Genomic DNA, 11,874 nt, shown 5'->3' with positions numbered 1-11,874 from the left:
CGTGCTTATTATGATATATACAGGATTTATACGTATTTACTCAATATGCTTGCTGAAGATGTCTGTTTTGAGATCACCATCAAAGCAGGGCCTGTTTTTGCTAATGCGTAGTCAACATCGAAAATTGGTCCGAGTTAGTGTACAGTAAAAAGAAGACCAGGCGGAGCGCAATAAGTATCACATCAATGGTCACGATGCACCACTTCCCGATGCAGCTGTGAATGGACGAGTGAATGCGATTAGACGGTCCCCCCTTGTCAACGAGAATTTTACGAAAGCTACTCCATTTTAAGAACACTGGATCAAGTGGATTGAGCCATATTTGTATCAGCAGAGAGGTTTTACGACACAAGTAACCTAGAAAACGACTATCAAGACGATTTGTTACACAGCCGTATACACTCTGCTCATTACAGATATTGAGAATATCTTGCAGAAAAATCCATATATTTATTCTAATCTCCATTTAAAATATCTTGTTATTGAACGTACAAATTGAATGCTTAATATAGAGTACCGCTTTAGTAGGCTTCTGGCCGGTGGTTATTCTACTATCGACAACCACGCTGGGCCCCCATGGCTCCGCTGCCTTTGTATAACCTTGAGTAATCTTATTCAAGCGGCCCTTAATGATAAACGGAATATGCTCGGTCACTTGAGCCTGTACCTCCTCTTTGTTACCATAGCCAGTAACCTGTTTTCCAGCTAGCAGAAGAGTCCCATCAGGCAGGCTGACTTCAGTAAGAGCTGCAACTCAATGGCATACAGCGGAGATAACCTTGCCCTTATTCAAGAACTCGACAATTAAAGCGTGTGAATCCTTATCGAATGCGAGATGAAAAAACCCGTCCATGACCTCCGGGATAGTAGATGGCATCGAATTCTCGGGCCCGGCCAAGGAACTCTGATAACTTCGCGGTGTTGCTCCATAGATGCTTATGTTGCTGGTAAAACTCGATGGAGAGCTTATCGTCTTCGATATGAGCGATGGAGTTAGGATCAATGTCTTAAAAAATGAATGCAGAGACTATCGCTATAGTCGTTTGTATCGCTTTAATGGCGAAGCCTAGTAGGTTTTGCCCCGGGACAGCATGTACAGAACAGTAGCATGGAATTACGTATACTGAAAACTTGTGATATCTCCGATAATAAAGCTTCTGCGGTTGAATTGCGTCATTTATAGACTTGAAGATCATAAATGTTATTCGAATGGCGCTTCAGTGGATCGCAAATTGGAAGCAAGGTGGTACGACTGGCACTTGGTAGCTTGTCAATCCAATAGTTGCACATGCATCCCTGGGGCACGACTGTAGAAGATTTACCCATTGATGACGTGTTTTCTGTATTAAAATCACCCATATATCTGTCTATATAATATCTAGTCATCGAATGGATTCTGATCCGCAAACAAACTAGTGCCAGTAAACATGAAGGATGTAATGGAATTGGTGGAGTATCTGCAGTTTTGTGCAGTTTTGCCATGAGGGACCCCCTCTTTAGATAGAGACGATATAGGTAGTAAAATTAGGTAGGTAGAGATAGATATTATTATCCGTGATTTATAATCATATGTGATAAATATTAACCGGAGAGCGAGTTCCGTCCAAGACGATACTTACTCATCGTGTACAGCTTGTTTCTAGTTAAGGAAATAATACAGTTGCTTCATGATAGTTGAAGATATGATGGATCGTATGCCGCCCTTTTGAAGAACATCTCCACAGCCCTCAGCACTTACAATGTATTTGGCAAATTAAGTAGTAACTGGATATGTACTCTGTCAGATAATTAAAATGAAATATGCATGCCGATACAAAACGTTCATTTGGTGTTATTTCAATTTGATATATCATTGTGTATAAGCTGAAAATCTCATTATCCAAACTCTTCCTGAAGTGCAGCCGACAGCTACAGTTGACTTATTCACAGCGGTGACATGTGATCGATAATCTGACGGCACCCACAGCAGGTTATTTCCATTCCACGTGATCCAAGAGCGATCTACGTTAAATCCATAACCCTCAGCACGGAAACTGTACTCGCCTTCTACAGTAGTAAATATCCCCACTGGTGTAAGAAGGTGTAAATTGTCAAGTGCGAATGATACTCCTGTCAAAAAGTGATCTTTGTGCGTATGGAATTCATGGACACACTCTCCTGTATCAGAACGCCATAGCTGAATGGTACCTCCGAAAGTTGCTGCTACAAGCGACGAATCATGTGAGAAAGCGACTGAATGATAAAAAGGTTTTGGGTTCTCAAGTATCTGCACACACTCGCCTGTAATAATAGACCATATTCGACTGTCTTGCTCTGCAACTGATGCTATAAGCGATGAATCCTCAGGTGAGAAGGCCACTAAGCAAGCTTCCCAGATCTTAAATATGCGCAGACAATAGCCTTTATCAACGCGCCATATCCGGACGATACCTGCTGAAGTTGATGCGACAAGTAACGATTCATAAGAGAACGAAGCGGAACGGACGCCAAGTTTATCATGACCTTTGAGTTCGTGGATGCATTCGCCTGTATTAACACTGCATAGCCACAGAGATGTATCTCCCAAAGAGAATGCCACAAGCGATGAATCATGTGAGAAAACTAAGCAGCTATGCCAGTCAAACGATGCATTCTGCGGAGAATACATGGGGCTAGTTCGACTCTTGAATTGTTGTACACAACCGCCTGTATCAGTACGCCATGTGCGGACGGTACCATCGAATGAAAGCGATGCAAGGAGTGATGAATCGTGAGAAAAGGCCACTTTGTCTATGCGGGCGCCATAACCTTCAATTCCCTGGATGCGGTCGTCAATTTCAGCATGCTCTCGAGGGATGCCCTCATTGGTGTTGAGTTTGGATTCCTGGATATCATCAAGGTTGACGTGCCATAACCGGATGATCCCATCCCTAGATGCTGATGCTATCGTCGATGAGTTATATGAGAAAGTTACACAGTTAACTTCGCTGTTATGACCGTTCAATTCTTGAATACAATCGCCTGTAGTAGTTTGCCATAAACGGATCGTATTATCATCCGAAGCTGACGCCAAAAGCGATGAGTTATGTGAGAAGGATATAGAATTAACGCTGTCAAAATGGCCTTTGAATTTTCGGATGCAGTCGCCTGTATCAGTACGCCACAGCCGGATGATGCTACCGGAGGCGGCTGCTACCAGTGACGAGTCACTTGAAAAAGCAACAGATGTCGCTGACGACCCGCCTCTCAATCTTCGAATACACTCGCCCGTAGTGGTGTCCCATAGATGGATAGTACCATAGCCGGAATTTGATGCTATAATGGACGAATCATGTGAAAAGACCACACAAGCGGTGTCAAAATATGGAACATTGAGTATTTGAATACACTTATTTGTACGCGTGCGCCATATTCGAATGGTACCGTCGGACGAAGCTGATGCTATAAGTGATGAGTTATGCGATAGGGCTACAGATTTAACCGAGCCGCAATGGTCTCGAAGGATTTGGAAACATTCGCCAGTATCGGTGTACCACAGCCGGATAGAGTTGTCATGTGAACCTGATACCACAAACGACGAGTCGTGAGAGAAGCCCACAGACAAAACCGGGGAACCGTGGCCACTGAGAGTCTGGACGCACTTGCCTGTGCTAGCATGCCATAGGCGAACGGTGCCATCATACGAAGCTGATGCAAGAACAGACGAGTCATGTGAAAAAGCTACTGACATAACTGAGAGACTATGACCTTCGAGTGTCTGTATACACTGGCTCCAGTTGTTCTCTACCTTGGGCTGAAGACATATCCACTTAGGAATTGTCCCCTTGAACAAGTTTCTAATGATACTTTTGCTTGGAGCAAATATAAGAATTGAAGAATAGAGTTGAAGAGGCGCCGTAGTAATTATTTGTAAATTTGATTGAAGGATATGCAAAGCGTCATCTAAAAAGTCAGAGAGCGCTTTGTTACTCTGGTTCTATCACAAGGTCAACGTTTTCATCCACTAAATTGGTACTCAATCGTAGATAGAGAGACTTACTGGTAAAATTGCCTGTAGGCTTCTGATCATATTGATGCTTTCTGGTGCCTGATGTATTAAACTCAGCGCCTCGATCCAATGTAAAAAATGCTGTTCCAGGAATTGCAGTATTTCTGTATAATTTCCAGTGTGATATTTTGCTTCTTGAAGGTGAAATACCCAATTCAGGCATGCGTACTGAATTGCAGCAGGAATAAACACAGTTATGTTTTGAATATTAATTGTAGAACCCTCCAGCCTAAGTGATCGTAAGTTGCAAATGTCTTCTCGGAGAAACTCTTTCATGATGCGCAGACAGTTGTTAGTTATACTCGCATGAGCTTCTGCCTCATTGACCCAAAAGGGATTTTGCCCTCTTTTCTCGGGATCGACCAGGAAATCACGAAATGAGAGGTGAAGTAATCTGACCGGAGACCCATCTGATTGCGGTACGCTTAAGACGGAATGAAGCATATCTAATCTTGTATCAATAATATCTCTGGAGATTCCAAGGAGCTGTGCCAGACTAGGTGTCGGTAAAGGACTTGCAAGGAGCACAATAGAGCCGACAATGTATTGAAATTGTTGTAGTACCTCGTTTCGCTCACTTGCAGAAAACCCGGTAACCTGTTGATTAAGGACAGGCAAATAGGTTGCATCGAGCTTAGACTCTTGACTTTTGGTTTCATATCTTAGGACTTTGCGAAGCCGGGCATCAGGGTTCCCATATTTGCGGTCAGCAAGAAAGCGACATATAGTGGCGGCAAATATAAAAAGAGGAGTGGCCATCTTCACCAGAGTGTCAATATTGGACTGGCCGGGCCAATCCTTGTGTAACTGTCGATATTCTTGCACCGTTTTATTATAATTGACTCGGATTTCTCGTAGCTCATGACGTATCAGAATTGACAAGTCACGTTGAATCATTGGCTCCGATATTTCATGGAGAATGACCTGCTGAAATTCCCCTTGGATTTCAGAAAAGCCCAAACGAAGTGGAAGCTCCGGTCGGCTGGTAACGAAGACCCGTAAATTCAAATTTGTAAGACGGCCGAAAAGGCGAAGAATAAGTATAATGTCATCTTCAAATTCACATTCATCTAAGGCATCAATAACCAAAACAATGACAGCAGCATCTTTGTTCTCCAGAGAGACTGCGGATAGAGGTTGTAAGATGAGCGTAATAAACTGTTCCTGGAGCCCTTTGTCACCAATGTCAGGGTTCATCTTAAGGGCATTTTTAATATGAATGTCGATGGCTGGTTGCATTATTGCTAACTGAGCCGCTATTGTTGTAAAGAACTTGACTGGCCTCCCTCGATCACCCTCGCCTCTTTTGAAGAAAAAGCTGGCGCCGAGATGACTGGTTCTGGCAAGAGACTGGGCCATAGTGCGTGAAATAGTTGACTTGCCAGTCCCAGCCATTCCGTTTAGCCAAAAAATACTTCTGGCATGTGGGTTATGAGCCCAATTCAATATACGTTGAAGTAGTTCAACTCGGGTATTTGGGAAGCAGGTCGGATTGCGCTGCTCGGCATAGGAGCTAAAAGCAGCTCCCTCCACAACTGGAAGGCCGAGTGATAGGATATTTTGGCTAATCTCATCTATCTTTTCATCGACTTCAGTTATCTTTTTATCGACTTTGCTCTATCAGTATAACGCTATTCACCATGGGATAGACCGAGAGCTCACCTTTCATAATTATATCATTGATTCTTTTTTCCGACTCGATTTTCTTCGGAGGTATGCGGATTAGAAGCTCTTTGGCGTATGCAGCAGCCGCCATTGCTGCATACCCTTGCCAATCTGAATTTTTGTGCGAATCTGAGTAATCGCAAATTCCACGGATGACCAGACAAGGAAAGTGATTCATCAGCCCTGCGGCCTCCATTTCAAAGCATAGCACATCATTCTCGGCTGCGAGCCTGTCCCTTAATTTCGCATCTTTTATTAATTGGTTTGCCGATGCGATGGTGCCATAGTGAATTGTTGGATTATCATCGTCCTCTGTTCGTTCGTGTCGAGGTTGTAAATTAGACAAATCATTAAGGCAAACCGTTACACAGCTTTCTTCATCCGCCGGATGAACTATTTCCCTTTGGAACAACCTGTCACTACTTTGGTCTGGTCGCTTATACTTCTTCTGTAGCCTTCGCTTTTTGGCAAGAATGTCACTGATCATTTCTTCCAACGGGTGGCCCTCAGCCTCGTATTGAGCTTTAAGTCCGGCGATGGCCGTTCTTAAAATTGTTGGTGGCTGGTCTAAGAATACAGTTTGTCGGAATTCTTGATCCTGAATTGTTTTACCAAAGTCGTATTGGAATACACCTCCTTTCCCGTTACGAGGCGCGCTGACCACAATGTCGCCTAGGCGGATGTCGTGCTCGGCACTTGGTACACCACCGCCAATGCCCACCATTAAGCCAATTCTAATATTGGGGAAGGTGTGTAACATATCTCTGGCAACAGTAGCTGCAGAAGCTGTTCCATACTCGCCGTCAGGTAGGACAGCGATGACCACGTTGTGTCTTCCCATTTTCCCTAAAGCGTAGGCATTATTATCATGGATAGAGACATTTTCAGGACCTTCATGCTTCTCGTCTAAAAAAGCTTCGGCGGCGACACGCTCAGTGCTGATGGCACAAATCCACCCAACTGTGTAGTTTTCAGGGTTCGACATGTTTGCTGGTGAATTAAAATGTTATCAGCTGAGCTCCGTGAGCTTCATCGTAGGCCTTGAGTGATACTGTAAAATTCCAAAGATATATCTCAAGCATGAATGAGACGAACTAAAGAAGCTCTTGAGCAATTAGGAAAATATGGTAACCTTCTTGACCCCGCTCGCATGTGGTTGGGTCAGGCTGCAGCTATGTATCATATTTGCTGACCGATGCTTCTATATTCCGAGAGAGACTCTATGTGGGTGATTGACCTAAAAGGCTAGCCTACTAGATTCGTAGCCGACAGTATCTTTATGTCAACAATCTCGCAGCAGCCGTGTGATTTGGAAAGCTTCTAACGTACTTTGAAGTTATCTAACCAAGCTGCGAAATATTGATTGTCGCCTCTGCGAAGATCCTCTATATCTAGGGCTTGTCTGTATATTAGACTGCGAGGTTGAGGGCATTACTCAAGCTATAGCGCTTCACAGAGGCATTATATCGCTGTGCAGAGATAACGATCAGCACTTAGTTGTTTGATATATTATCAAGCCAGCGCACATTTATATCTACTATCCCGGTGGTCGTCCTTTAAGATATGTGGTTACCAGGCTTGAATGTCAGCCACCGGCGTCTGTAGCAAAGTGGTTTGGCGTGTATCGTCTTCCGGCTATGTAAATATGTATCTCTATGCGATTTTATCCAGACATGTGCTTCGTAGCAGCATAGTAGTTCTTTGCAGATAATCCACGATAATATAAGTTCAAAGGAGTTATTTTCTGTTCCAAATTACGGCCAAAAAGTTCGGAATATTGAGCCAGTTCGGCTTCACTCTGGTCTTACATGTACCACTTACTCTCATTACTTCCGGCTTTGCCTCGGCGTATACAACCTTCAATACTTGCTTATAACAACCAGAAACGCTAGCAGAGGTAACTCGTCAAAGTTATTGCTTCTATCATTGTTTAAATAACACTGTATGAATGGGAGAAATGCGCTGATCATTAAAACCATTCAACAACGCCTCACAAGCCTCCGCCACTTATGCCCACTACTATTTCGCAATCATAGCATCCCCGCCGCTAAATTGCGCTGTAGTATCGTTAGACTTCATCTGATACTGAAGGCAGTGGGCGTTCATGTCGGATAGGGGTCGTCTTGTTGAAGAGGGATGGCCAGGGCGCTGATTTGCTAGACGGTGTTGTAGTGCATGGCGGCTGGTTGGATATACGCTTCGCGAATGCAGTTTATAATATCGAGGACGGCGAATTTGTAGTTGGAGATCTTGTCAAAGTATCCGATAATGCCAACTACATGATCCTCTGTAGCTTGTTGATGTTGCACTAGATGATGGTTGAGTTCTTCGTTTGGGTGCGTAACTGCGGAAGCAAGGCCGTAGCTGGCAAAACAATGTGTACGAGCCCCGAATTTGCTTACATATCGGCGACCTTGACATTCATAGCCGTCATGTCCATAGCACCATCACTACCTACTGCAGAAACGATTTCACCTCCTCAGCCTCCTTGTGGATCTGATCCCACTGGATTCCCATCAGCTCCTTGAATGCGACGGCATCGGTATCATTGCTATATCCAATAGCTGTAAGAATGTTGTAAATAGACCCAAGATAACCACCTGCCCGCTCGCAGAGTTCGACCCATAAGCCTAAATTTGTTATAGATTGGTTGATGGTTTGCAAGTCTTGAGTGCGTCTGACGATTTGATTTCTGAGCTTAACTATTTCAGAGTCCCTTAGCGCTTTAAGCTCGTCGAGTTTCGTGCCATCAGTGGGCTGGCCGAGTCCCAAGTTTTGAAACATCGCGAATTGAGGTGGGCGCACTTGGTTAATCTCCTGATCGTATTGAGTTTCTACGCTCAAGACTCTGTTTTTCAGCAGAGCAATCTCGCTCTCGAAACGATTGATTTCCTCTCTGGCGCACCCATTAGAGTTCATGAAGGCGTTGTTGGCAAGACGCGAATTCTCCAAAGCCATTCTGCAAGAGATTAGGGCCTGTTTCTGAAAGGCTGCGCACTGAGCGACTTCCCTCTCTGTAGTGGGCACGTTAGGAATTTCTTTAATCCATTGCTCGGAGACTGATACTAGAGCGAGCGTCTTGTCGAGCATTTCCAGCATGCTGTGTCGAGCGTTTGCCAGAATACCATTCAGCATCCCGCTGCTGGGATGGTCAGAGGAGAATGGCGTTGTGCTAGCTAGTAGAGGAGTACCAGCGAGAATATTGGAAATGAGTGTTCCGGGATATGCTGAGGGGATTGTGCCGACGGCACCAGCAGCAGAGAACATGGTTGATGTGAGGCTGGGGCGAAAACGGGAAAAGCGGGCGAACAAATCAAGGGCCTCAGCAACCTCTTCGGGGGTTCTGTGACTGGAAAAGAGCTGCGTGGAGGCGAAGATCGTGAGACAAGGCTTATCCAGCTAGAGCAAAGGTCCCTGTATTAGAATCGTGAAATATGCTGCCTAGTAAATTGTCGAGGACCGCAAATTTATCTCCCTTTACGCCGTTTGTGGTAACACCGTTGATACGCGTGACTCTGGTTGAGTACCCGTGTCTTGACAAGGTCAGGGCCTTGCGATACAGTCTGAGCAGCTTGCCTAATTGTCTCGAGAGCCCTATCGACGTGATTACTCCGTGGAAGTCTTGTGAGATATTGAGTTTCAAAATTGAAGGGCGCAGAGTTTAGTCCTGAGGAGATGGGATCAAAGTTGAACAACGCCGAGACGGCAGCGGTATGCCAGTAAGTTATACCCTGTGTTGATATTGGGTGTGAAAAAATAGTGGAATACTGACCATCTGCTCTCATTTATAGACATCTGTCCTGGGCGAACTCTGGGCGTGTCGTGTCCAGAGAGGTTAGAGTGGTGCAAGGCATTCCTGGTTCTGTGAACGATCCAAAGTTGCCTTGCTTGTGTATATGCACTATTGGCTGTGAAGATGCAGCCCCCACAGCTCGTACCCGTCCGCTTCGTGGCTAGCTGAGTCTTAGTTCACTATTATCTTGTCCTAATGGCACTTTATTGATTTCGAACACTAAAGCTGAGATGTTAGTCCAATATTTCCTAACGGGAGTTGATTCCGAGACTTGATTGGCTCCCGCTTTGGGCTGAGACTTGATTCTCGGCACGCCAACGACTAGTCAAGGCAATTAGTTTCTGAAATTGAAGCCGTTCCCTTGTCACCCAGAAACATAGTGCCCGTAGCCTACCTTGCCCGGTTCTGGACAAGCTGGGCTGTTTAATTCGTAGCTGAGGTGGCAAATGTGAGTGATCAGTAAATAGAATCGATAGTTTGTCCAATTTTGGTGGCTATGGTCAGACGACGAGTGACTTTGTGATATTGAGATTGTCAGAGGTCGGGGCAAACACAAATAGTTCTTTTTAATGAAGCGCTTCTGGCCCTCCATAGTTTGGCATGAAGAGCTTCATCGCACATGAATCGAGCTATTGCAGCATTACACTCTTCAGCGCTTTGAAGTTCATTCTTAACCGTGGTCGCAGTTTGCGTTTCCGCATTGGTCATTCAGAATTGACTAAATACAGTATGATGTGACTTCTAGATAATTGGTTGAATTCGACATACATACGGCCACTGGGGACAATGCTGCCCTAGGGAGACCCAAGATTGAAGAGGACTGATGAATAGTTGATGGCTTTGAAGGTGATATTTTGAAGCCGATCATTAAAGCGTTTACTCTACTTCTTGCTATCTTCATTACTCTATCATAGCTTTGAGAGGGGATCTTCTTATACAAACGGACTGTGTAGTCTGTTTGAAGCATCTGCCTGTTGGCCATCCAACATTAGCGACAATAAAAGAAATCTACCAGATATTGTCTATCAGCTCTCTGGTATACCCTGAGATCTAGAACCACTCTTTCTTTCACCTTGTCACCGGCTGGCACTCCACTGGAAGGCTTCCCGAATGACTACTCTTGTCTCGTCTGTAATGTCTAGTTCATCCAACTCTTCCTCTGTGGCCCAACGGCTCTCCGAATGTTCGTCTACGCTCAACTTCACCAATCCATCGGATACTGAAATCACATAGTTGAGCTGAATAGCGCTCTTGACAACAAACACTTCGACTCCTGCGTCGCTTTTGATGGTTTTCTCAGTTTGGTATGTCATTGGACTCAGCTGTGCGGAGATTTCGGTGATATCTAACCCCGTCTCCTCTTTTACCTCACGGACAAGGGCATGTTTGAGTGTCGGGTCAGTTGAATCGACTTTCCCGCTAGGTAACTCAAAGATGTTGGGGAAGTATGGTTCATGAGGTGCCCTTTTCAAGAGAAGAATGCAGGGCATTTTCGAAGAGCTCAAGTTCGGAATATGGCGAAATATGGCCGCCCCAACCACGACCTTGTCATACGGTCGGCCAGACGCAGAGAGTTGGCATTCTCGAAATTTTTTGGCTGAATAGTTAAGTAATTGCAGGTTGACAGATTTGTCGATAGACAAGGACTCGACATGCGTCTGGGTTGCCATGGCCATTCTGGCTAGGTAGATCTACTCAAGCTCAAAGTGAGAGAATCTAATAAGCTCGTGATTGTCCTCTTAAAGGCAAATGTATAGCTTGCAGTGTACTCTGTAGGCCATTCACTGTGGCTTGAGAATTGGCTTGGATCGAAAACGAAATGTCGATGCTTGAAAGTTGAGGCTAATAAAGGATGAAGAAGGTGATTTTGTTCGATAATCGAGAATTCGGATGAGCTTATAGCCCAGCGGCTAGTGAGTCATCGCCGAAACATACCCTTATCAATCAGGCCGCAACTTGAGTTTCACCAATTAGCATTTGTTGAAAATGAAAAATTTTAAAGCTCAGAAGGTAATCAAAGTATACCTATATGTTAACAGCATTTATCCGGGCCTATAAAATAGGTAATATCTACATAGCCATCGAATTGATACGTCAGTTGCCTATAACCTCTAGGACGCCAGAAAGATGAACAGACTGCGCTGTCTTCTGTCAGCTTAGTACCTACAGCAAAATGCTCCATATTTCACAGATTATTATTTAATCTTTATGTCGGAAAGATGCGTCGTGGCAAGAGCTCAGAGGTTGTATTATTGCTGCTCATGTTTACTGCTCATGTACTTATTCAATCCGAAGTCGCTCGACTTCTCGGCGACAGCGTTCCACATTGAGTATATTGAGAACCTTCTCAGGTACGAAAGAAGAGTGAGGAAATTCAATGGTTCTGAGT

At 44.6% G+C, this 11,874-nt stretch overlaps 3 protein-coding genes across 3 annotated transcripts; all 3 read right to left on the bottom strand.

Moving 5' to 3' along the window:
* Window positions 1-3,944: 3,944 nt before the first annotated feature.
* Window positions 3,945-6,677, bottom strand: T069G_01198 (phosphorylase superfamily domain-containing protein; the record flags this gene model as incomplete). Its single annotated transcript, XM_056168408.1, has 5 exons — window positions 3,945-3,955; window positions 4,019-4,131; window positions 4,197-5,637; window positions 5,690-6,214; window positions 6,305-6,677. The coding sequence occupies 5 exons, from the start codon at window positions 6,675-6,677 to the stop codon at window positions 3,945-3,947; spliced, it is 2,463 nt and encodes an 820-aa protein (XP_056033724.1).
* A 1,171-nt stretch (window positions 6,678-7,848) lies between these two features.
* On the bottom strand, window positions 7,849-8,959 carry T069G_01197 (uncharacterized protein; the record flags this gene model as incomplete). The annotated part of the gene is made up of 2 exons (XM_056168407.1): window positions 7,849-8,056; window positions 8,151-8,959. 2 exons carry the CDS (start codon window positions 8,957-8,959, stop codon window positions 7,849-7,851), a joined length of 1,017 nt encoding a protein of 338 aa, XP_056033723.1.
* A 1,602-nt stretch (window positions 8,960-10,561) lies between these two features.
* Window positions 10,562-11,161, bottom strand: T069G_01196 (NUDIX domain-containing protein; the record flags this gene model as incomplete). Its single annotated transcript, XM_056168406.1, has 1 exon — window positions 10,562-11,161. One exon carries the CDS (start codon window positions 11,159-11,161, stop codon window positions 10,562-10,564), a length of 600 nt encoding a protein of 199 aa, XP_056033722.1.
* Window positions 11,162-11,874: the final 713 nt, after the last annotated feature.

Source organism: Trichoderma breve, chromosome 1, assembly GCF_028502605.1.
Source record: "Trichoderma breve strain T069 chromosome 1, whole genome shotgun sequence".
NCBI classification, from domain to species: Eukaryota; Fungi; Ascomycota; class Sordariomycetes; order Hypocreales; family Hypocreaceae; genus Trichoderma; species Trichoderma breve.
This window is presented reverse-complemented; position numbering and strand designations above follow the sequence as displayed.